The 26,878-nt window shown below is 51.8% G+C and overlaps 1 protein-coding gene across 1 annotated transcript in view; it reads right to left on the reverse strand.

The window, feature by feature from the left end:
• The window catches only part of GALNT17 (polypeptide N-acetylgalactosaminyltransferase 17), a 397,088-nt gene that overhangs the window by 237,475 nt on the left and 132,735 nt on the right, over positions 1-26,878 (reverse strand). The window contains exon 2 of the mRNA XM_004705577.2: positions 15,607-15,790. Within this exon, the coding sequence (XP_004705634.1) occupies positions 15,607-15,790 (184 nt within the window). The remainder of the gene's footprint in view (positions 1-15,606; positions 15,791-26,878) is intronic.

A 26,878-nucleotide genomic window follows, 5' to 3' on the forward strand; every position in this document is an offset into this window, starting at 1 on the left:
CATTGTGTTAGGTCACATCAGGGAGGGTTAGGAAACAAACAAATTCACTGCCACTGAGTCAACGCTGAACCATAGCGACCCCCTGTAGTTTTCTGAGACCATAACTGTCTGTGGGAGTAGAAAGCTCAGTCTTTCTCCCTAGGAGGTGCTGGTGGTTTCAAACTGCCATCCATGCGGATCGCAGTCCAACCCTGTGACCGCTACGTGGGGAATTATCAGTGGTAAAAGCCCTGAGAATCCTGGCCCAGCCAGGCGACACGGAACCTTACCTAGCCCAGTGTGACATCACCCAAAGTGTTGTCAGCCATTCCTGAAGCGTCAGGAACTTGCGCAGGAAATAATTCCACATGTAGTCATTCCCTATTCATTTCATCAACCGGATGGACGGAAACAGGGGAGAACTTGGGAGGGAGAGGAACAAGGGAAAGGGGAGAAGAAAATAAGCAACAAAGTACAGGACATTCCAGAAGTGTGGGAACCCCTGCACACACACACACACACACACACACACACACACACACACACACAGTCTATCCCTTTAGCTTCCACCGGTCCTCATAGCTGGATATTCACACAAAAATGCTAGGCCCTTAGGGATTCTCAAAACCTCAAGAATGAGGAGGGGTGAGAGGAATCACTTATGGGGCCTGTTAACTCACCCACTGTCACCCAATCCTCACAGACATGTCTGAACACATGCACTTTAGAAGCGACCCACATGAACTGGGACGCAGCTGCAGTGCCTTTAACTGCTCCTCGTAGCTCTGCGTACACTTACGTGTGCCTACGTGTGCTTGGGTGTGTGCATCTGTGTGTCTGCGCATGTCTATGTGAGTCTGCGCCCGGCTTTGGTGTCCATCCCTGTTGGTGTCCTAAACCGCTGCTGTCTCACTGCGAACCCTGCACCAACTTAAGGACTGCCGCCCAGGCCCGAGTCCCGGGGGCAGCTACTGCCTATTCCCGGTGCCTTCTAACCCAGGGACCATCTCCCAGCATGCTACTCGTTCTGATCCGGAGTTTCCCCTAATGTGTGAATTAGGTTATCAGCCCTTTTTAAAATCTGATCCAAACCAAAAGGGGAAAAAAACACCAACAACTCACGGCCCTCGAGTGGAGGCGGATGCAGAGCCACCCCATAGGACAGGGTAGACCTGCTTCTGTGGCTTTCTGAGACCGTCGCACTCTTTACAGGAGTAGAAAGCCTCCATCTGTCTCCCGAGGGACATCTGGCGGTTTCAAAAAGCTGAGTTTGCAGCTCTCAGCCCAATGCGTCACCACTAAGCCCCTAGGGTCCCTTGGTGTGGAACTCTGCTGAAACCTGTCCAGCGTGGAGGACCTGGTGAAATACCGACATGCTGGGGACAGAGCTCCAGCACCCCAGCAAACGTGCCACCTGCCATCGGACAAACAGAGGGTAACCAAGGCATCCAGTTGCCCACCTATCTGAAAGGCTTAGTCCAGGGGTCCTCACCCTCACCCTCGACTGCCCATTCGAATCACCTGGGGGGGGCTTGTAAGACTTGGGGTGTCTAGACTGTACCTCCGGGCAGAGAAACCAGACTCTCTAAGGCTGGGCCCCCGAGCCCAAGTCTTCATTGGTATGTGTGTTTGGGTCATTATTCATCAAGATGGGAAGGCGGGCTGAGCATTAACTCTTCTTATCGCATTAGGGAACAGATCTCTAAAGCTGACATTCGCCATGGTAACCATTGTTAAGCCTGCGATTCTGTTGCGTTCAGTACACTCACTGTGTCGTGGGCCCAGCCACAGGGTAATAAACCCATATTGTGTTGTTCTTCGTCTTTCTGGTCTACCAGCCGGCCTGGTGGGGGTGGAAGGACGCCCCCACGTGGATCCCATGTGCGTCTTCCTGATGACGTGGGCTTGCCCGGCATCCCATCCAGCCCAGAGGCAATGTCTGTCCTCTTTCAATTCCATTGTCCCCACCATCTTTTCTTGAAGCCCCTTCCCCGCCTCCCCCATCGTACCTGAGAAGCAGACATCTGAGATGGGATTCCTATCCAGAATCTGGAAACCACTCAACAGCAAAATTAACCCCTCCCAGGAGGAGGGGGACGGCTGAAGGGTGTGGGGCAGGCGCTGCTCAGGTGCAGAAACAGTGAAGGGACTGGAGCCTCCGCCCCTCAGTTAGCAGCCGGCGTGTTAACCATGTGCATCGCATGGTAGGCCCCTGGTCTAGGGTGCTGTGGATTGCACTGTGGGTCCTTAGCGTGTAGGAAAGAGTCCTGGCGGTGTCATGGGTTGTACATTGGGCTGATAACTACAAGGCCGGTGGTTCAAAACTACCAGCTACCCCAAGGGAGAAAGAGGAGGCCTTCTGATCCCATAAAGAGTTACAGTCTCAGAAACAGACAGGGGCAGTGCTATTTATCCAAGAGGGTCGCTCAGAGTTCAAATTTACTTAATGGCAGTGAATGTGTAGGGGCCCTGACGATACTGTCTGGTATGCATTGGGCTGTTAACTGCAAGGTCAATTGTTCAAACCCACCAGTCACTCTGGGGGAGAAAGGTGAGGCTGTCTGCTCCTGTGAAGACCGGCAGCCTCGGACAACCTGGCCAGGGTTGCTAAGCGTTGGAATCGACTCGGTGGCAGGGAGTTTCAGGAGCCCTGGTGGGACGGTGGGCTAAGAGGTAAGGTCAGCAGTCTGAACCCACCTGCTGTGCCTCGGGAGAAAGGCGGGCTTTTCACTGCCATCAAGATGTAGAGTCTTGGAACCCACAGGGGCCGTTCCAGCCGTTCTCCGGGCTCGCTGAGAGTCAGAACGGGCCTGACGGCAGTGAGCCTGCGGGTCGTTCTGTTCCGACCCCAAACTATCAGAATCATAAATGTAGCTTCACGCAGTCACCCACTTCCCCTATCTCTGCCGGAGCGGCACTAAGAGACTGTGCCCACCAAACCCAAACTCACTGCCCGTGAGTCAGGGTCGACTCCTGGCGACCCTACCAGACGGGACAGAACTGCCCCAGTGAGTTTCTGAGACTGTAACGCTTTATGGAGTCAGACATCCTCCTCTTTCTCCCGAGGAGCGGCTGGTGGCTTCGAACTGCTGACCCTTGCCATGAGCAGCCCAACGCGTGACTAACTCCACCCCCAGGGCTCCTCGAGGACCACCAGTATCTCTGAATGACACTGCTGGTCACAAGCTCCCGCTGAGTAGTCTCAGCTGCTACCAGGCATAATCATCCACCCCACTGAAAACACTCCCTGGACCTGGATGACCTAAGACCTCCGGGTCCAAGAGCCCCTCTGCCCGAGGGGTGCGACACGGGGTAGTCTGCAGACACCCCACGACACCCACGTACAAGCTGAAGCCCCTGGACTCCAGAGATGGGTTCCGGGGCATCTGGGAGAGCGGCGGCCTCTCTCAGCAGAACGGAACGGAAGCCCAGGAAGCTGACACCTGGATTTATGAGCAGAAGGCCAGAGGAGAACGCGGAGATGATAACAGCAGAAACTGCCCGTAAATCACCGCTGCCGCAGCCCGGAGGCTCGCTGTGAAACGTGCCCAAGGTCTCAGCCTGAGCTCCCAGAGTCCCCCTCCCCACACGCTGAGACCAAGGGCCCAGCCAACCACAATACGCTGCGCCATCAAGAGCATCGCGCCCTGGTGGTGTGAGGTGATTGATGCCTTCCGAGTTGGGCTGCGAATTGCAAGGTCTGTGGTTCAAAACCACCAACTGCTCCATGGGATAGAGGGAGCGTCCAACTCTGATAAAGAATGAACCGTCTCAGAAAACCCACAGGGCCTCAGTTTGACCCCGTCCTGGCGGGCGGCTATGAGTCTGTACGGAATCACTGGTAGTCACTTGGTTGTTGCTTCTTTTCTGAATACACAGGACACATAGGTCTCCCCTGGTGGCTTCCCGCAGAGCAAAAAGACGCCAAGGAGCAACTCAGAGAAACGCGAGGAAACCTTTATCATTCGTTTGCATGAGTGGGGAAATCACGGTTTACCCGTTCCCAGACTCTAAAACTCATAGGAGACATCCAGGAAAATATGAGGAGAATTCTATAAACATGTATGAGAAACCTCCCCACACCTTGCCCTGTAACAGTTCATAAGCCCTAAAGTAGCACTCACGTCCACAAGGAGCTACAAAGAGTGGGTGGGAAAACATTCAAGGTCTGCCCACTCCATTTCCTTTCCCCCACCCGCCTCGAACTGCTCACAGGCACAGCCCGCAGTGACGGCGGCGTGGCACAGAGAGGCTGCCAGGCTGAATGCAGTCCCGGGGAAGCCGGGCATGTGCACGGGCGCACACAGCCTCCTGCACACACCTTTCGGACAGCAGCCAGGCCCTGACCACTGCACCACCAGGCCTCCTTGAAAGTAGTATGCACACTGTCACTGGGTCACTCTGGACCCACAGAGACCCTACCTGGGGTTTCCGGGGCTGTAACTCTTTACGGGAGTAGCCAGTGTCATCGATCCCCTGCACAGCAGCTGGAGGGTTTGAACCAACCCTCCCAGAGGCTGGCAGCCCAATGCTTACCCGACAGCATCTACAGCGCCCATTAAAAGTAGTCTACTAGTAATAAAAGTACAAAGGTGACATAGTGGTTATTGTTGCGCTGCTAAGCACAAGACCAGTGGTTCTAAACCACCAGCCGCTCTTCGGGAGAAAGACAGGGCTTTCTAATCCCCTGAACAGTTACAAGGTCTCAGAAACTCACAGGGGGCAGTGCTACCCTGTCCTGTAGGGGAGGAGAGTCAGCATCGACTCCATAGCAGTGAGTTTTATTATGAAAAGTCTCCCTCTCCTCTTGATTGGGCAATGCCTTGCACACAGCCAGCGCTCAATAAATGCTGGGCGAGTGAGACTTGTGGTCAGCCATCCTGCTGCCATGCCTCCACCTCCCCGAAGCCACCCTCCACATCCCTGCCACCAACCAAACAGAAAACCAAATTCACTCCCAATGGATGCCAACTCTTAGCCACCCCACAGGATATAGTAGAACTGCCCTTGGAGGGTTATGAGACTGTATCTCTGTAGGTACTAACTCTTTCCAGAAGTAGAAAGCCTTCTCGTTCTCTGGAGGAGCTCCTGGTGGTTTCAAACTGCTGACCTTGCAGTTAGAAACAAAATGTGTAACCAGTACACCATCAGGGTTCCAGCTACGTCAGCCACAGTTACCCTTATTTCAAAAGACAATCCCACCCTGTCCCAAATCCTTCTCATGCGGCTCACTCACTGCAATCCAGTGCCCACTCTGAAACACCGCTGCTAGGAGATCCCTCACAAGCCAGTCGCTTCCTTCCCCGGACCCTTCCATCCACCCAGAACTCGCTTGAGGAAGGCCATGCTCTTCCCTAGAACAGCGGGGAGAGTGTCTCCACGTCTCGTTCCTGTTCTCTCTCCCTCGCCTCCTGCAGCCCTCGGCGCCTCCACGTTCTGAAGTCCCGGGAAATAAGCCAGAGGACGGCAACCGGCCGTCCACTGTGTCCTTCCAAGGAGTCAGGACTACCTGATTCCTCAGCCTTGACTCTTCAGCCCTGGGCCTGGCATTTCTGGAACTTCAGTCAAACGGGGAAGGAGGGAGGGAAGGAAATAGAAAGGGCTGGAGAAAAGGAAGAAAGGAGAGCGGGAGAAAAGAAGAGTCCGGAAGAAAGGGAGAGAGGACAGAACCAGGGAGGAAGCACAGACAGGTAGACAGAAGGTAGGAGGAAGGAAATTAAAGACTGGAGGTGCAGGGGGCCTCCCCAAACCACACTGACCGCCATCAAGTGGACTGGGACTCACAGTGTGGCCATCCTACAGGGCTGGGTAGAACTGCCCCTGTGCATTTCCGACACCTAGTCTAGAGTCTAGAAATGAAGCCAACATGCATTCAAAAGCACGAACTGTCGCACACTTGCTGTTCGGTGCCATCGAGCCGGTGGTGACCATGGCGACCCCAGGTACAGCATCAAGAAGAAACATGGAGCCCTGCGCCATCCGCACAATTGCTCTTAAGTCTGGGCTCATCCTTGCACCCACGGTGTCCACCCATTGTGTTGAGGGCCTTCCTCTGTTTCGCTGTCCCCCGTTTTACCAAGCGTGATGTCCTTCTCCAGGGACTGGTCTCTCCTGACCACACGTCCAAAGCAGGCGAGACAGAGGGCTCACCAGCCTTGTTCTAAGGGGAATTTTGGCTGCCCTGCTTCCAGGATGGGTTTGTCTGCTCTTTTGGCAGTGTGGGGGGCTTTCAACAGTCTTCCACGGCAGTGTAATGCAACACAGGGAGCAACCCCAAATTAGAGAGTGACAGTGGCCGCTCAACACCTTGTGGGAGGGGGCGGGATGGACAGACACTGGAACACAGGAAACGTTCTCCAAGCAAGCTCCAGGTGGCTGGGCAGTGAGGGGGTGGGGGAGGCTCCGAAGGAGTCACAGGGAAGCAGGCAAACAGAATGGAATATTTGTGAGTGTTCTCAGAGATGGCGGCTCTCTCGGCTCTGAAGCAGTGGAGGAAATGAAAGTGGAAAGATTGACAGTTTGGGAGTCATACAAATTTACAGTTCCTGTCTGCTGGAAGAAAAACAAGGGGTGGGGGGAGCACATAATTAAAAAGAAAAAGGAAAACACCAATCTGGAATCCCATTGCATGACATGTGACAAAGGAATGGTAAATCCCACCCCTTACGGAGAACTCCATTCGTACTTACAAGAGCCGCAGTTTCCTCAAGAGCAATATTACAGTAACACAACCCGGAGAATTAAAGCGACTTGGGTGCTTTGTTTCAAACCGCAGCGAAATCAACCGACTTACATATTCTAAAGCCATCGGGGCTTTAACAAGAACGATCCTGCTCACCAGGGGATATTTTCTCCTGGGAGAAAGGGGAGAGGAAGGATGGGAGGTGAGGTGTAGGGGGGCGTTCTCAGTTTAACTGACAATCAGTGCCCCTCCTGCCCCGCCTCCACCAGGCTGTTGGTGAAGGCTTGCGTATGGCCGTGATGCTAGACAGGCTTCAGCAGAGCTCCTAGCCTGATGGACGGAGGAGGAGAGGCCTGGCACATCTGGAAATCAGTGCACGACAGCCCTGAGTCACCAAGGTTCCTCGGGGAACTGCCCTGAGTCCGGGACCGAGGAGACGGCAGCTCAGAGTCCTGGCGGTGTGGTGGCGGCTACAGCAGGCCAGCGGTTTGAAACCGCCAGTGGCCCCATGAGAGAAGAACAAGGATTTCTACTCTTCTCAAGAGCTAACACTCACAGAGACCTACAGGGGAGTCAGAATGGACGCGGCCGACTGCAGTGAGTTTGCCCAGAGGTGTCGACTCTGACTCACGGTGCCCTGAGACGGTAGAGCTTGACAGGCGCAGATAGCTGCTCCTTCTCCCTCAGAGGGGCTGGTGGGTTTGAACCGCCGACCTTGTGGACTGCAGTTCAAGGTTTACCCTATAGTGGAACCCTGGGCCCCAGCTGCCTTCATATCCTCCAGGGCTCAAAAGCCACAGAGGCCCTTTCTCCAGGCTAGGTCCTTGGCGAGGATTAATTTGCAATTACCCAAGGTTCCTGTGCTCACTTTTTGTCTCAGGGTTCAGAATTCACAGTGGCGTCTCCGTGTAGGGCCTGTGGGCAAATTCAGAGGAGCCCTGGTGGCCTAGTGGGTTACTCTTTGGGCTGCTAACCGCAAGATCAGCAGTTCGAAACCACAAGCTGCTCCTCGGGAGAAAGATGAGGTTGTCTACTCCTGTAAAGAGTTATCGTCTTGGAAACCCACAGGGGCAGTTGTACCCTGTCCTAGAAGGGTTGTAATAAGTCAGAAGTGACGTGATGGCAGTGAGCTTGGGAATGAATGAACTCTCAAATCCACCTCACACTCCTGCCAAACCTGCCTCCAGAGAGATGGCAGAGTAATCTACAAAAGCAAAAGGGATCAGAACCACTAGCTGCCCAGCCCTTTCTTCTGCCGCCCTGAATGTTTGTGTATGGCTTTACCTCGAAGGTTTCACTAGGGAGGTATGTTCTCAAATCAAAACTTATACAATGTGTTAGTCCAGGTTGACTAGACAAACAAATTCATAGACTCTCAGATGTGTATAAGAGAGAACTTTATATCAAAGAGTACTTGTATATTAAGAAAATATCTCAGCCTACTCCAGATCAAATCCATAAGTCTGACACTAGCCCGTATGTCCCATACCAGTCTATAAGTTCCTCTTCAGACTCAAGCAGCACATGCAATGATGCCGAATGCAGGAAGATCACAAGCCGTGGGTGGAAAGTCTTGTGGATCCGGTGGCAGTGGAAGCTTCTCAGCACTGGCGTGGGTCTCCACGTGGCTGCTCCAGCTCCAGGGCTTTGGCTGCCATCAGTGTGCCTCCATGTGGCTTGTCAACAGGAATGTTGAGCAGAGAGTGTGTGGTCCCAGGAGAAAATGAGGAAGTTCCCAGAATCCTCCTGGTGGGTGTTACCTTGTGACCTGATTAAAAGGTTAAATGCCACCACTTTGCTCAAGGTGACAGGTGATGTAACTGCCACACACAAACTCACCCTGTCGCTGCAATCACCCCTGGGTTTCTAAATCACAATGATTTGGGGGCTCTTTCTTGATTTTTAGATGTTCGATGTTACCATTGGCTTCCTGCACCTAAAGAGGAAGCCGGGGCTATCAAAATGTAAGGTCTCGGAAAGCCACAGAGGCAGCTCCTTTCGATCCCCTGGGGTCCCCGTGAGTCAGAACGTACTTGAGGGCAGTGGGTTAGGACCTCACGGCACGTTTCTCCCCCTCCCACCTCCAATACAGTCCGAGTGTAATATGTGGGCAAAGCACTATATAATTGCTCCTCCGGCAGGATTGTGCCCTTCACAGCCCATCCGCTGAGTAGTGAAGCTGCACCTCCTTTTTGAAGAGCTTTCTTGTTTGTTTTATTTTTGAAGCGCTTTCTCTCCCCCTCTTCCCTCCTCCCCCTGTGGCTACTAATTGTTCCACCTTTTCATATGGTCAGGTTTCTGTGTCTCTCCCTAAGCCAGCTCCAAACACTCTTTAAAAAATGGTTAAAAAAAAACAAAGTTTTCACAGACCAAATAAAGAAATAAAACAGTGCTTCCCAAAGCGGGCGATACCCACCCCTGGAATCTAGGGGGGAGGGGGGTTTCAGCAAAAGCAGGTGCCTACGCTCAATCCTGAACTGTGCGCTCTAGTACAAATCTGTTAATGGTCGGAGGGAAGCGGGGCACTGAGTTAATTTTGTTTCTTTTCCTCAGAAGGGCACAGTGGGCCAGGCAAGTCCAGAAACCTATGCATGGGAGACCAGGGATTGGCAAACTTTTGAGATGGAAGAGCCCATCTGGTCCCTCACAACCCTTTAGAAATTATTAGAAGACCATGCATAGATTTTGAAGTCACCAGTATCTGAGTGATACCGTTGAGAATTTGCCAATTTTACTTCCGAGCCACATGTACTCACAGAGGGAGCCTCGTTGGCCCCTGTTTTCGGGCCCCTGTTCTGGAACGTCCTCACGATCTCCCTGTGATCTGCTGTTACGCCCTCCCGTTGGAGTCACCGGTTCATGCCTCCGCAGCAGCCTCATTCGTCCCGTGCCCTCATTTCCCTGGAGCATGGCCTAACACTGCGGTTCTCACCTTGTGGGGCATGACCTCTTGGGGGGTCGAATGACCCTTTCACAGGGGTCGCCCGATGCATCACAGTAGCAAAATGACTGATGAAGTAGCAAAGAAACGAATGTTATGGTTGGGGTCACCACCACATGAGGAACTGTATAGAAGGGTCTCGGTAGGAGGAAGGTTGAGAACCGCTGTCCTAAAGGGTTACTGTTGGCGGTGGGGGCCCCGGAGGGTGTTCTAAACCACGACCACCCTGCACACAGCAGAACGAGACACTGCCCGGTCCTGCGCCAGCCTCGCCATGAGTGCAATCCATCCACCTCATCCATCCATCTCTTCTGCCGCCCGACGATCCTGGAAAGTTCTCCTGAATCGTTTGTCGAATGATTTCCTCCTGTCTGTTCCCTCTGTTCTCTTCCTGGTACTCTTCCTGGTTCATGTGCTTAATGTTGAACAGAGTGGACTGATTTCATCCTTTTTTTTTTTTAATTTAAAAAATCATTTTATTGGGGGTTCTTACAACTCTTGTTATAATCCATATATTAATTGTATCCAACTTATTCATACCTATATTCCATCGTTCTTTTATTTTTTTAATTAGGGGCTCACACAACTCTTATCACAATCCATCCATACATCAATTGTGTAAAGCACATCTGTACATTCATTGACCTCATCATTCTCAAAACATTTGCTCTCCACCTAAGCCCCTGACATCAGCTCCTCATTTTTCCCCTCCCTCCCCACTCTCCCCTCTTTCATGAACCCTTGATAATTTATAAATTATTATTTTGTCATATCTTGGCCTGTCCGACGTATACCTTCACCCACTTTTCTGTTGTCCATCCCCCCAGGAGGAGGTCACATGTAGATCCTTGTAACAGTTCCCCCTTTCCAACCCACCCTCCCTCCATCCTGCCAGGATTTCATCCTTCTACATGTTCATCTCTCCTCCTCCCCTGCGCCCCCCTCTCCCTTTCCTGGTAGTGTGTAGTGGTTGGGCTGCACTGGGCAACTCACCCGCAGGGCTGCCACCTGACCACCAGCCGCTCCGAGGGAGGGAGAGAGACAGGACTTCCCACCCTCATAAGGAGGTCTCCCGGGGGCAGGGCCACTCTGTCCTGTCCATGGGGTCCTTCTGACTTGGAATCGACTCCGTGGCAGTGAGTCCTCTGTTTTCTAGAAGATTCCCGCAGGGTTTTCTTCAGCCCATTTATTGCATTATTTATCAGTGCTATATGTAATTTTTAGTTTCTAAGATCCCTTTTAATTCCCTGATTATGACTTTAACGTAGCACAATGTTCCTGTTTTATGACTGTTCCATCTCCCATTAACTTACTAAATCGGTCATCTGTTCCCTCCAAATGCCTTTTCTGTGGGTGGTGACGGTCTTTCATAACAGAGGCTCTCGGGAGCTACCTAGGCCACTTGGCTCTCCTTCCTTATTTAAGAGCTGGCTGGTGCTTAAGGAGCTTGCCTTAATTTTACCTTAATTAAGGTAGTTGCCTTAACTAAGCTTACCTTTATCGGCCATACCTTAAGGAGCAGAGCCCAGACATTTTGTTGGGGAGCCCTCACCCTTCAGTTCCATCCTCATTACCCTTCACTCACTGCCATGGAGTGGGTGCCAACTCACAGCGCCCCTACAGGACAGGGAAGACCTGCCCCTGTGTGTTGGGGAGCCTGGTCACTCTTTCTGGGAGTAGGAAGCCTCATCCTTCTCCCGAGGAGCTGCTGGTGGTTTCAAACTGCTGACCTTTCAGTTAATATCCAAACCCGTCATCACAACGCCATCAGGGCTCCCAGGTGAATGACAATAAGGAAAAGGCCTGTCCTCATTTCCTACCCAGCCGTAACCCCTACCCTAGGCTATAACTTACAAATGGAAGGCCCAGAGCCCCTCTGGTGCACCCACTCCAGGGGAAAAAACCTCTTCTAATCTGCTGGGTTGGGAGCTCGGGGGTGTCGTGGCTCCAGGTAGGGTCACTAACCGCAGAGTTAGCAGATCGAATCCACCACTTACTCCGCTGGAGAAAGTTGAGGCTCTCTACTCTAGTAAAGAGGTACAGTCTCGGAAAACCCACAGGGGCAGTTCGACCCTGCCCCACAGGGTCACTGTGAGTCGGGAGCAACTCGAGGGCAGTGGGTTTGGGCTTGGGGTTCTTCAGCCAGGTAGGAGAGGGTGGCCACAGGCTGCAGTGAGTGAGAGAAAGACTGGGCAAATGATGGTGGCCGTCTTGCTCAAATCCACTTCCTGACCATCAGAGGTCCCGGCACCCATTCCTCCAAAGCCAGAAGCAGTTGGGATTCCGAGGTACAGCTGGGCTACACCCTCCTCCCCCATCGTCCCTCCTCACCTCACAGGAGAGGACAGGGTCACCTTCCTCCCTCCCGTTGGCAGCACGAGCCCCTCACTCTCTTCCCATCGTCCCCGGCTGGCAGCCTGTTGAACGCTCCCTTCCTCTCTGCTCCTTTTGAGAGGAGTCCCAGGACAGACCAGCGAGCGACAGTGTGCTCAGGCCACCAGTCTGCAGTGCACAGCGGTCAATGCCGTATTCCGCGGCCCGCCCGGGGCCAACTCCACTCAGTATGGTCCCCTGCCTGGCCCGTGCCTGGCCTTCCCCCCGCCTCAGTCTTATAACACCTGGGGAGCCCTCAGATTCAGCTCAGGCATCTTCTGAAGGAGACTGCCTCGGGGGCTCCCTGCACTTTCTCCATCTCTCTGCAGCCTGACCCGGCACCTGGACCACTCAGTGCAGAAGTGCTCCAGGTGGACATCTGTCCACTCCCCCAAAGAGCAAGCAGCAAGGGTCTTACCCAGCATTTTAGCTTCAGTCTTGGGAAGGCCACCTGGAACACCGTAACCATAACCAAAAGAAGAAACTAAACGCAGTGCCATCAAGTCCATGCCAACTCACCCCCTCACCCCTCACTGCCACTGAGTCCACTCTGGCTCATAGCAACCTTACAGGGGAGGGGAGAACGTCCCCTGTGGGTTTCTGAGACTGGAATTCTTTATGTCCGTAGAAAGCCTGGTCTTTTCCTGTGCAGTCGCTGGTGATCTCAGACTGCTGACCTTGCAGTTGGCAGCCTTAATTTGTAACCACGATGCCACCTGGGCTCCCCTGTGGACTGAAACGACCCTAGAGGACAGGTTAGAACTGCCTGTGAGTTTCCAAGACTGCAACTCTATATGGGAGTAGGAAGCCTCGTCTTTCCTCCGAGGAGTGGCTAGTGGTTTCGAACTGCTGACCTTACAGTTAGCAGCTGAGGGATAACCACGACTCCACAGGGCTCCCTTATGCACCACAAGGTGCTCACTGATCATTCTTCCCATCCCTGCTGATTAGTCATCCTGTGGTGGCTGTGTGCTACCATGGCCCTGGAAGCCATGCCACCAATAGTCTAATGAGCAGCAGGGTCCCCCATGATGGACAGGTTCCTGCAGAGCCCCCAGACTGAGGCAGACTAAGAACAAAGGCCTGGAGATGGACAGCTGGACATCACTCAGTGGAAGATTCAGAGATCTCAGCAGATGTCCGATAGGGTGTGCTGCTCAGAGGGCTGTGAGTCAGGCATTCGGCTGCTTCCCTGCAAGACGGGCAGTTGAAACCCCCTCAGCCACTCCTCTGGAGAAAGGCGACGCCAGACCGCTGCTTTAAAGATTGACCGTCTCAAAAACACCACTCAATGCCATCGAGTTGACGCCGACTCAACACAACCCTACAGGATAGGATCGGAAGGCCGCTGTGCATTTCGAAGACTCTTTATGGGAGTAGAAAGTCCATCTTTCTCCCATGGAAGGGCTGTTGACTTCGAACCGCTGACCTTGCAGTTAGCAGCCCAAGGCATAACCACTGTGCCATCCATTCAGCTGGCAGGAGTTGGATTCGACTCAGTGGCAATGGGTACAGTGCTCAAAGGTAAGCTCCTGATGTTGGACCCAAACCAAACCAAATAAGTTCCATCAATTCAATTCCAATTCCAACCCCTAGTGACCCGAAAGGGTAGGGCTGAACTGCTCCTGTGGTTTTGCGAGGCTGCAAATCTTTACGGGAACAGAAAGCCTCCTCCTTCTCCCAGCGAGGGGCTGGTGGGTTTGAACTGCTGACCATATGGTTAGCAATCCAACTCAGAACTCACTACGCCACCACTGGGACTCCTTCCTACAGTGGAAGAGTTCCTCAAAAGGCACACAGTGACCACCTCCACGGACTGGCACAGATCTTTGAGGGGGAAGACAGGGCACAATCGGGTAGTATCTCCTTCTGTGGTCCCCGGGGATCACCAGGAGCCGGTGGCGCCAACTCCCAGGGCTTCTTCAATTGACCCATGGCCAGCCACCCCACATTGGAAACAGTTTCATTCTCACAGGATTGCAAAGAACATGGCTCTGTTTATTTGCCAAGTCCAAATCAGACCGGCTCATCAGCGGCCCTAGCAGATGAAAACAGCCAGATGTTCTGGAGAGCCAAGGTCTGGGAACACAAAATAGCTTCCACCATGGGTGATGTATATTTCCCTGGTGATTCAAAATGAATGTGTGCTTATTTAGGCAGAGAGGGAAATGGAACAGATCTCTGTGCTAATGCTGCAATTTTAAATCCATTTAAAGATAATTTTCTTTATCTGGAATCTCCTTTCCTCCAGCCACCAGGATACTTAACTGATTGATACCAAATTCATTTGGAAAACAATGAGAGAATAATCCCCTCCAAATAAGGGCATCCTCTAATTAGCAGAGAGAGAGGCACTTCCAATCTAACGCAAAATGTATTTGGGAAGCAAGGTGCCACCAGGCAAAAAGGGAAGCATTCTCTTCCAGCATCTTGATATCCTGACAGACCCCTTCTCTCTTGTTCCCTAAAAAGGAAATCCAACCAGCCTCACATCTCCAAGAGCAGAAGAGCAAGGTGTTTCCGAAGCCAAGCAAGACGGAGTCAAACCTTTTACAAGGTAGGAACTTCAATCCAAGAAATATGTCTAAATGGGACCAATGAAGACATGTATCTCACCGTGGCCAAGAATCTTACATGCAGCGTGCTTTGGCCAGCGAAGGTCCAGAAGCATTCCAATGTGAAAAAGAAATAGGGACAGGTTTCCTGAAGGAAAATATTACAGCCTGGGGCAAGAGCTTCCAAAAATAGGCCCATCCTGTAATCTAGGATACTTTTAGAAGTGTGGGTTAAAAATGCATGCATCCAATTGATACACACAAAGCTGGGAGTGGGAGGCTATTTTTCAAGGCGCGACTTATAATGAAAAGCTGAAATGAGCCTGTATTTCCCACCCTGGAGGGAATGGTCAGGATTAATGAAATCTGAAAATGTTCCAAGGAAAACACACACACAGGTTAAGAGCAATCAGTGGAAATCAGTACCAACTTTCAGGAGGAACACATTACAGCATGACGGATCATCGAGAACTTCCGGAGCCATCCCTAGCCTGTGATCGATGAGATTTATGGAAGAGTGGATTAAGAAAATAAATATCAAATCAATGTGCATGAAGGTTTGAGTGGGACCAAGTTCCGCCGAGTGTTATTTACAGTGGTGAAAAAGTGGAAATAACCTCGCCTGCCAGCCACGGAAATGATGATGATCATTTAATAACATCAGGAAAGTGATGGAGATAGAATGGTAAATGGGGAGGACAAAGGATGCAATCAATAGAGGATAGGCCCACCATTTGTACAGTCCATTGACTCAAAGACCATATGGTAAAGCTCTGAACAGTTGTCAGCTGGAAATCACGAGCTCCAGGGGGGTCCTCTTTAATTCTCCTTTCGACTGACAATGTTCTGCACGCAGGCACGCTCTCAATGTTCCCGGATGCCTTCAATTCAATCCCCAATGTGTCTGTCGTGAGCGCGCATGTCATGACCGACAGCACTCAGCTGATGGGTTGTGGGTTGGCGAGGGAGGGAGACAGAAGGCAGAAGCCTCCCCTCCTGGTGGGTGACAGGTCCCCCGAGACATGCAGCCCCTATGGCAGAGCAAGCGCTTTCGAACCAACAGAAGCGAGACTTACTTGGTCGGGCGATAGTCCGGAATGGAACGATCCAGCGAAATCTTCTCACTGAGATAGGAATTGTAACCATACTTCTCGTGAGGTCCCTTAGCTTTTCCTTCTTCAGCCGGGGAAAGGGTAGCGGGAAGACCCCCTTTCCCACGCCCACCATAACCCTCAATGAGCCCCAGCGATTTGGATAAGCCTAAAAGGAAACAAAAAAACAGGGGTGGGGTTGTGAGAAGAAGAAAGCTTTGACACTGGCCACAGTGGGACTATATTCTAAGAGCAGGTCTACGGGGAGGATGGCCAAGGCCGCAGGTAGTTCTGGGGTGGGTCTGGTTACCCAGTAGCGAGTGGGATAGAAGTCTGTCTAAGATCATTCTAGCCCCTCGGGTACCTTTGATTCCTTCTGACTCTGGTGCCCCCCTCCTTGGAAAACTGCGCTCTGGGGGCTTTTCAGAAGGCAATGACCAGACCTCTCTTCCGAGGCAACTGTGGGTGAATCTGAATTCTTCATCTCTGGGTTAAGAGGCAAGCACTTGAACCGTTGTGATCCCCCGGGATGCCGTCTAAGCAAACCCACACCAAATTCAACTGCCATCGAGTCAATTCTCACTCACAGGGACCCTGCAGGGCGGGGTAGAGCTGCCCCTGTGGGTTTCCGAGACGGTAATTCTTCATGGGAGCAGACAGCCCCATCTTTGTCCCATAGCGCAGCTGCCGACCTTCCGGTTAGTAGCCTAGCACATAACCACTAAATTGGGAGGAATATGGACCAAGCAGAACACGAGTCATGGGGCAGATTGGGGCTCTTATTCACAGGAGCCCTGGAGATGCAGTGACACAGCGCCCGGCAGCGAACCAAAAGGCGGATCCACAATTCAAACCCACCAGTGGCTCCCAGAGAGAAAGATGGTCGCTCCTGCCAACATTCACGGTCTCAGAGACTCTATGGGGCCCTTCTGCTCCGTCCTACTGCGTCGCCCCGAGTCGAAATGGACCCAAAAGCAGTGAGACTGGGGCTCTTGTTCAAACCCTCTCTTCCTTTCTCTGCGAGGCAGCTACAGCAACTTAGACAGACGGCGCGGAAGATCAAGCCAGGCTCCAACACAGAATCAGAACGAGAAGTACCAGGGCCCGGCCAAATGGAAGGCACCCCTGGCTTCCTTGGCACTGAGAACCAGACGCAGATGTATTCTACCCCGAGTTTAAAGTGGGTAGCAGTTTGACACAGCTCTCTGCCTAATGGTTTTATTTAAATTCCATCTAAATGGCAGAAGGAAATCAGAAAATGTGCGAATAAATCACCGAGCAAATAAAAAAAAAACAAACCATAAGGGTGATCCACTGTGCCCGTAGAATGGGCCCGAATGGGCCCGCCTCTGTAACAAGCCTCACTGAGCAATTGCAAGCTCCCAGAATGGTGGCAGCTTTATATCTATTGCTCCATTATACAATAAACAGCTTGATGGGCCATTTTTAAATCCAAGAGTTATGGGAGGCTTTACGACTTGGCCAGAAAACTTTTGTGTTAAGGGCTCTCACTCCCTCGTGGCATTATTTCAAATGCCCCAGTTATTGAGCGCACACACACACTTCCTGTCACACATACCCACTTACTCTTCCTGCTTCACACACACACACACACACACACACACTTATTCTTCTTGTCTCTCTCACACATGCACAGGACACGCTGCCCATCACAGTTTCACATTAACTCTGACCGGAAGAACATAGGCCATAAATAGCAACATCTCCCTTGGCTTTCGCTGTGGGGCAGCAGCCTGCTGGCTACTGTCATTGAGTTGCCCCCTAAATCACTGCAGCTCCACACACAAAGGACTTGGACCATCGAGAGCCGTAGGTTTCCAGAAAGAGATCCCGAGGTCTTTCCTCCCAATCCACTGTACAGTGAACCCTCGTTTATAGTGGTTAATCTAGACCCTACCGTGATAAATGAAATTCCGCGAAGTAGGATTCCTTATTTGTAAATCAAATATTTTCGTAGTTAGAGCACAGAGGACATGAAAAAACACCCTTTAGTCACCATTACACTCGTATTACTCAATTTATTAAATGAAAAAGGGAAAATACAGTAAAACATTTTGGACATCACAATTATCATTTACTATTTATTATATTATTTATGGCATCTAGTTTACAGTATTACATATTTCACATACAGTATTATTATACATAGTTCTTACAAATACTGTAATCAATAGCCTATGAAATGACTTAAGGGATGTACTCTACAGGTGGGTCGCCGTCTTTTTCCTCTGAAGGAGCGGGTGTAGGCAGTGGGTGCTGTTACGCAAAAAACGCGATAGAGTGAAGCCGCGGAAGTCAAAGCGCGAAGTGGCGAGGGTTCACTGTAGTCGAGAAGCTCAGCTGAAATCTGTCCAGCATTATAGCGACAACGGTGGGGCTGCCCAGGAGGTGTACAGACCTGGAGTGCAAACGGGGTCTCCCACTCAGAAGGGAGAGTCTACCCTGAGGGCCCACCCCCATCTCCCAGGAACATCAACAGGTCAGTGTCCACGGAAAGGCGTTCACAGGACAGAGGAAGGCCAAGATTTCTGCTGTGGTCCCAGTCCTGGCCAGACTCAGATTCCCTCTTCCGCTTCGCCGGATGCAGACATTCACCCTCTGCAGTATCAAGCTCAGACGCCGAGGTGGAGCACACAGCGTGGAGTTGGGTCTCAACCGAACATCGTTGTTGGGTCGGAGAATTATTTTCAAGGTCCACCATGCCCTTCGGGAACTCGAAAGCCGTTTCCTTCCTGAAATCACCCCAATACAAGCCCGCACTAAAGGACCCTTAGGTCACCCCGGCGTGTCCCCCTGTGGCCCCGGCTTGATTCTCTCCTGGCATAGTGGTGTGTAAGGGAAAGCCCTCATCACCACCATCGCCAGGCTCACAAACCCACAGCAACTCTTCCCAGAGCAAGACCCAACCCCTCCCTCTGCTTGGTCAAACACCATGGATGGTAGAACAGCTACAGAGAGCGTGTAAAAAATGGTACTTGACACTTGGGAAAGTCCCACAGCCACCGGGTCCTCTCCAACGGGTAGTGACCCCAAAGGACAGAGTGCAGCTGCTCCAAAGGGCTGCTGAGGCTACAAAAGCCTCAGAAACAGACGGCCTCGTCTTTCACCCACAGAGTGGCCGGTGGGGTCAAAGGGCTGCCCTTTACGTTAGCAGCTAGTAACCCAGAAATCCCAAAGGCTTCCAAGAACTGGTGGGAAAATTCTGTTTTTCCATGAACTTGGTGAGGCCCCCCCAGCACATCCAAGAGGATAATGTCCAAAGAAAAACATGTGCTGCACCAACCTGTGCGGTCACGAGCTGTGGAAGGGATGAGGTATCAAATCAAAGAACAAAAAATCTTATCATTGTACATGAAGGGGAGGGCAGAGTGAAGAGCCAAAGCCCATCTGTAGGCAACTGGACACCCCCTTACAGAAGGGTCGCGGGGAGGAGACGAGCCAGCCAGGGTACAGGGTAGCAACAACGCAACATACAACTTTCCTCTAGTTCTTAAATGCTTTCCCCTCACCCCCCACTATCATGATCCCAATTCTACCTGACAAATATGGTGAGACCAGAGGATGTACACTGGTACAGATAGAAACTGGAAACACAGTGTATCCAGGACAGATGATCCCTTCAGGACCAGTAGTGAGAGTGGCGATACTGGGAGGGTGGGGTGGAAAAGAGGAACCAATTACAAGGATCTACATATAACCTCCTCCCTGGGGGATGTACAACAGAAAAGTGGGTGAAGGGAGACGTCAGACAGTATAAGATATGACAAAATAATAATAATTTATAAATTATCAAGGGTTCATGAGGGAGGGGGTAGTGAGGAGGGAGGGGGGGAATGAGGAGCTGACACCAAGGGCTCAAGTAGAAAGAACATGTTTTGAGAATGATGATGGCAACAAATGTGTAAATGTGCTTGACCCAATGGATGGGTGGATGGATACAAGCCCCCAATAAAACTGATTCAAAAAGACAGAAAGGAAAACATGTGCTGAATGCTCAGGGCACTGCCATCCAGATGCGCTGTTGTCCCATCACACGCATGATGAGGATGAAATAGCCACGCAACGGGATACAATGGCAAAAACAACAGAGGACTGCCACATGTTACGTGCGCCATGAATAATACACAAAAGGAAATCCCCCCAAGCTCGCTTCCCAGGGGCACTCTAGCTGCACTTCCTTAAAGACAGGTTTGTTCCTCTGGTAATGAACGAACAGCGCTTTCCAGTGTGTCTCAAACACTGCGATTCAAACGCTTCCGTAAAGGACCACGATGCAAATGCATCACTTCTTCTGCGCTCTTGCCTGGTCATTGCCCACCTTTCACGTTCACATGCATAGGAGGCAACTGGCGACACCATGGCTCGGATCAGGCATACCCGACTCCTTTCTCTTCGGCACGTTCAAGGTCATCTACATCAGATTTGCTCAACATGCTGCACTGTTTGATTTCTCGGCGGCTACTTTCATGCGCATCGACTGTGGATCCAAGCAAAATGAAATGCTTGAGAATTTCAATCTCTCCTCTCTTTATCATGAAACTGTCCGTGGACTACCAGGAAAACAAAGCTGAGTCAGAAGAATTACAGCCAGAATGATTCTTAGAACCAAGCTGGTGAGGCTGTCTCCCTTACTTAGGGCACGGATCGGGAGAGACCAGTCTCTGGGGAAGGACATCACGCTCGGTGAAGGGGAGGGGCGGTGAGGAAGAGGAAGGCCCTTGATGAGATGGATTGACATATGGCGGCCACAATGGGCTCAGACGTCGCAATTGGGAGGCTGGCGCAGGACTGGGCCACGTTTCATTCTTCTATTCATAAGACTGCCAGCAGTTGGACCCAACCGGAGGACATCTACCTCCCACAATGACCACCGTAAATACCAAGGCCTCCGACAGCCATGGGCTAAGTGTTGTGCTTCTCACCTCAAGGTTGTTGGCTCAAACTCAGCAGACGCACTGAGGGAGAAAGATGATTCCACTTCTGGGTAATGAGAGGGGAAATAAAGAGGCAAATCCATCGAGAAAGTAGGTAAGTGGTGGCCAAAGGGGGAGGGGTCAGCATTGGAAGGAAATGGGGTTTAAACTCTCTCTGGGGGGGTGATGGAAATGTTCTGTAATCCAATTGTGATGACGCCCACATGCTCCTTAGTGAAACTAAAAACCACTGACAAGCATGTTTTCCAGGGCCGGACTTTCTGGCGTCTGAAAAATATCCCAATAAAGCTGTTATAACAATAGCCAATCGTGATGGCGAATTGTTTCCAGCAAGATGGAGGGCTAGAACCACGTGGGCATTTTCCAGTAAAAACCCGCGGAAATGCTGAATGAAGTGTTTTCTGAAACACTTTAAATGGATTGCTGAGCTGGTAAGGAAGAAGGGGAAACCCCAGAGGTCAATTAAACTTGGAGCTGAGGGTGGGGCCGCTGGGAGGGAGGGCTGAGAGGCGAGGGGGCTCTGGGACAAGATCCTGGGGATTCAGAGCTCCAGCGGGCACCGGGCACAAGACCCAGATCCTCTGGGGGACCTAGTGTTGAAGCTGGGACTTCTGCAGAGATCTGGAACTCTTGAAGGGAGAAACGCTGCGTTATTAATCGTTTTAAAAAGCCACGACCAAGCACAGTGAGAGAATAAGAGACATGGTCCCCGAATCTGCCCGGAGTAGAGAAGACATTTTACCCCAGCCCCGGAACTGACACATGGGCTTGTCGCTAAACTTGATACCAGAGCTGGTGGATTACAGGTTGGGCTGCGAACCACGAGGTCTGTCGTTCAAACACGCCAGTCACTCCGTAGAACAAAAATGAGGCTTTTCTTCAAAGGGAAGGGAGAGAGAGAAAGACTGTCGTGCTGAAGGGAACAGACTTTGGAGACTAGGATGGGGGCAGGCAAGAGCGGGGCAGGGCAGGGGGCTGGACAGGGGGCTGGACTGTTGACGGGGTGAAATGGAGGAGGGTGGTCGATGAGGGAGGTGTTGGAGGGCAGGGGCTGGACCACTGGAATGTTTGATCATTGGTCTGGGCTGTGGAATGCCAAGTTGATGATCTGAAATGGAAACACACACCCCCACCTAATTTACAATTTTTTAAACGTTGAAAACATTCACAGATGAGGCTTTCTGCTCTCATAGGAAACCCACAGGGCAGGTCGACCGCGTCCTACTGGGCGGGGATGACTGGGGAACGGCCGCATAGCAGTGGGGTCAAAGGTGGCCATTCAGACTGTTTTGTCCTGTTGGACTCAGAGCATGCAGGACCAGGAACACACTTTCTTAGAGGACCTGGAACCTAGGCCCTTTCAGAACCATCTGGAGACGATGGCACCTGAACATACATATTTAAAGCATCCCACACTCGCGGGGACGTGAAACACACGTTCCACTGGGGCTTCCGTTTAAAGGGAACAAAGGTGAGTAGACGTGTCTCTCTGAGCAGTGGGCGGCTGCAGACACACATGCTCTTGTCCGTGAGACGCTTGTCTCATCTCAAGGAAAAGCTCCAACCCAAACAGCAGCGTCTACAGGGGAGCTGCTGGGCCAGGGAAATTCCAGACGGAGGGAGGGTCAGAGCCACAGGTTAGAGCGACTACTTCTGTGTGATTGTATTTGGTTTGGGGGATCCCCAAGGGGCATGCCTGATAGATTTGTCTGGAAGGACATGTGAGCTTATTAGGAAGAAAGGTTTAAGAAACCAGGAAACTGTATGGCTGAGAAAAAAGAAAAGCCAGGAATGCTGTGCCAAATATATATTTTTCTCCCCATCAGGACGGTGCACCTGCTCACTGCCTCAAGGTAACAGAGGCTGTCCTGGGAGAATTTCATTGAGAAACCTCCACTCTACAGCCCGACCTCGCCCCTGCAGCCCTCCTTCTGTTTCCCAATCGCAAAGGACACAGCAGAGGTACGGGATGGGATGCCCTCAAGGTGCCCAATCCACCTTTCTGACTTGGTGGAAATCAAAGAGCAGGGAATTCTTAGTGGGTGGGTGGGTGTCCAGTGAGATGGAAACATTGCTTCCATAAAGGAATATCCCTAGGCAGAGACTACGTCTTGCTTGAATCCACAGTCAATGCTCAGGGAAGCAGCAATCAATACATTAAACGAGGCACCACATTCGGTCAATCTGCTGCACAAGACCTCTTGGAAGTGGTGAAAGGCAAGGATGCCAGTCTGAGGACTCAGGTGCGCCTGATGCAGCCATGGTACCTTCAATCGCCTCCTATGCAGGTGAATGCTGGCGCTAAATGAGGTCGGCGTAAGAAGAGTCAGTGCTTCTGAAGGACTGCACTGGTGAAGATGACTAACGGTACCCTGGATGGCCAGAAGGACACACAGCTCCGTCTTGGAAGAAGTACAGCCAGATGCTCCTCAGAGGCCAGGATTACAACACTCTGCCTCACTTATGTTGGGCACGTTGTCAGGAGAGACCATTCCCTGGAAAAGGGCATGCTTGGTAAAGTAGAGGGGTAGCCAAAAAAGAAAGCCTTTGATGAGGTGGATTGCCAAAGAGGGTGCCCAGTGGGCTCATAGATCAGACCAACAGCGAGGATGGTGCAGGGCAGAAGTGCTTTCTGTTGTACACGGGGTCACGGTGGGTCTGAGACGACTGGAAGGCACCGAAGGACAGCAACCGAGAGGCTACGTGACGAAGCGAGAGTTTCACAGGTAGATGGGTCCTGGGGGAAGGCTCCTCTTTTTTATATATTAATTTCTTTTTATTGGGGGCTAAGGGCTCAAGTAGAAAGAGGCTTTGGAAATGACAACGGCAACCTGTGTACAAATGTGCTTGACACAATGGATATATGGATTGTTATAAGAGCTAAAAGAGCCCCAATAAAATGATTTATTAATACTTTTTAAAGGGGTGCCTATTATGTCGCAGCCAGGCTTTTTAACTTATCTTCCCCTAAGGGGTCTTTGCAGGCGCGGACCTTTCTCAACACACAACCGCCAAGCCTGATCACACAGAACATTCCGGGGGACAGAGCCCTGCTGAAGAACTCACTGCTGACCATTACAAGACACCAGAGGACACTATCCAGCACGGGGGAAATCAGCAGGCATCACTGATAGAACTGTCACAGCCCTGATCGTGTGAGTAGATAAAACCGTGGGCAAGTGGCCAGACAATGGCTATGGTTTTAGAAGAAGAACCCAAACAGAAAGAAGGAAACACAGAGGGTGGGGGCGGGAAGGTGGAGGAGAGAGGGAGGGTGAGGGAGGGAGACAGAGACAGAGAGAAAGAACCCAACAGGCCAAGGGAGCAGAGACAACCCAACGACATGTGGCCAGTCTGGACCCACAGGGACCGACAGAGGATAACAAAAGCACACATTCCCTAGAGAGAGGGCTTTCCCAAGCATCCCAAGGGAGCCCTGGTGGTACCCATGGTCCCACGGAGGTAGAAAAACCTGGCTATCTCATCCTGTAACCATGGCTGCTGCTGCTAGGTGCAGCGGGTCCCCTATGTACGATGAAGGGCACCCTGCCCAGCACAGAGTCCCCGTCACCATCCCTGCCACGTTGGAGCCCCTGTGAGCCATCCCGCTCTTGGGGGTCTCCTCTCTATTTCTTTTCCCACTGACCCTCTACCAAGATGAAGACCCTCTCCAGGGACCTGCCCTTCAGATCACATGCTCAAGATACTTGTGAGGCAGCCTCTCCACCCTCACCCCAGGGCGATTTCTGGCTGTCACGTCTTCCACAACAGATATGTTCACTCCTCCGTATTACAGCGCGCAGCCGAGGAAAGCCTCTCTGGGGTGGTTCCGCATCACATGTCCCCACATGTCCCCACGGGGTCTCCAGGAACCAAAATGGGCTTCATGGCACTGGACACAACCCCTTCCCCATAGTGGTCACAGCGCCCAAGGCCTGGGGACCAAGGACATGTTCACAGTCCTTTCCAAATCGAAACAACACAACCAAATATATATATATATATATACACACACACACACACACACATATATATACACATATATATATTCCCCACCCCCCCTAGTACCATGTCTATGAAGGAAAGAAATTCCCAAAGGCAAACGTGCCCGGGGCCCACAGCTCTACCCAGCCCTGCAGGGTGGCTGAGAGTCAGAACTGACTCACGCGGAGCAGGAGCTCTGCTAAGTGCTCTGTGGTTGCTTCGCCCGACAGCCTGCAGAAGGTGGTTTGGCGACAGAGTGCTCTCCTTGCACAGAGGAGACCTTGGTTTCTTGGATTGGAGGCACCTGAAGTTTGGAGAAGGCCAATCAGGAAGCCTGAAGGCACCGTCTATACAAGTCACCCGGGTGACAGACAGCACCCAGGCAGGCCCCGGGAGCTAGCACGAATGACCAAACCAAAAGTAAACTCCCCATCACTGAGCCCATTCCCAGGACAGCGACCCTGTAGGACAGGGCTGAACGGCTCCTGTGGGATTCTGAGACCCTGGCTCCCAATGGGAGCAGGTAGCCTCGTCTTTCTCCAGAGAAATAGCTGGTAGTGTTGAACTGCCGACCTTGTGGTTAGCAGCCCAACACATAACCACTGAACCGCCAGGGCTGCGTAGTAGGAAGGGCCAGATGGAAGGAGTGAGTCTGGAGAGATCTTTCACGCTTTGCTGATGGGCTCCTTCAACCCCACACTCTCCCGCACAGCAGGCTTACACACACACCTGTGTCGTTTTCTCTCGTGGCCACTGGGTCAATGCCAGGACCCTCCAGGACAGAGCAGAAGGGGCCCTGTGGGTCTCTGAGACTGTAACACTTAACGGGAGGAGAAAGCTTACTCTTTCTCGTTAAGGAGCGGCTCGTGGTTTTGAACCCTGGCCTTGTGGTTAGCAGCCCAATGGTTAGCCCACTACACCACCAGGGCTTCCACATTATTTTCAGCCTTTCAAAAAAAAACAAAACAACCCACCTCACTGCCGCGGAGTCGACGCCGACTCATAGTGACCTCATAAGACAGAGCAGAGCGAACTGCCCCTGCGGGTTTCTGAGACGGCCACTCCTTCTCTTTTCTTTTTTAAACAGTGTTATATCAGCACTGCATCCACATCATGTACGACTCAACAGCTGAACCGTATCAAGCAGAGCTACGCATCCTCACCACAGTCCATGTCAGTGCATGTGCTGCTCCTTGTGCTCCTTATCACAGTGTGATATTACTTTCTAAATACACACCACAAAACACCCTCTAATTCAACAATCTCTACAGGTGTAATTCAGTGCCATTGAGTATACTCTTGGGGTTGTACAACCATCATCCATGTCCTTTTCCAAATTATCCCACCACCATTCACAGAAACTCAATGCCCCCTATGGCCAAATGCTTCCTCCTTCACGCATGGTAACGAGTGGTCAACTTTGGGTTGTTCTTTTTTAAGTCGTTTTCTGGATTTGAAATTCACACATCGTACAGCTAGGTCACTTGTAAAGAGAGTTGTATGTAGTCGTACATCACCACCATCCGTTCGAGCGCTCCCTTTCCCCTGCAACTCTGTACTGGGCTAGAGAGCCTCATCTGCCTGCTGGGGAGCCGCTGGTGGGTTCAAACCGCTGACCTTGTGGTTACCAGTCTAATGGGGAACCGTTGCGCACAGGGCTCCTGCTTTCAGGCCTACAGCCAGGGTCAAGAGCAAAAGGAGGGATGTGCCAAGCCAGAGTGTGAGGGCAAACAGGAGTGAGCACGTGTGTGGTCAGTTGGCAACGTTCAGGCACGAAAACTCATCTACTTGTGGCGGGTCAGCAACGTTTGAGAGATAGCGTCACCAGGCAGGAGACGGACATGTCAGAGACGTGTTGAGAATGAGGAAGGGCTGAGGAGGTGGAAAGTTCCACCCTGAGCACATGGTTGATGGGGCACTGTGGACATTCGCAGAGGACCAGCTATGCAGGGGGCAGCTGCCACCGGCAAGGGCAGAAGCTCAGAAGGAAGGAAGAGGATACCCAGGATAGGAACTGGCACCGGGGCACAGAGGGAGCTGGCACCATGAGGAAGTGCCCGCACGTGGCAGGTGATGCGCAGGGAGGAGGAGGCCAGCTTCAGGTGCACCTGAACCTCCTATCTCCCCCACGTCTCTTCTCAGCATCGTCTGCTTCCGAACGTTTCTCGGCTCCGGCTGCTCCGGAAGCCTGAGCGTTCACAGGACTCGGATGTGAGGACAAGAAACTGGAATCAACCCAAGCCGGTCTCAGTGCCATCCAGTCGATTCCGACTCGTGGTGACCCCGGACGACAGGGCAGAACTGCCCCTGTGGGTGTC

Source organism: Echinops telfairi, unplaced genomic scaffold (genome assembly GCF_000313985.2).
Source record: "Echinops telfairi isolate 266 unplaced genomic scaffold, ASM31398v2 ScPeMD7_5;HRSCAF=22, whole genome shotgun sequence".
Lineage (NCBI taxonomy): Eukaryota > Metazoa > Chordata > Mammalia > Afrosoricida > Tenrecidae > Echinops > Echinops telfairi.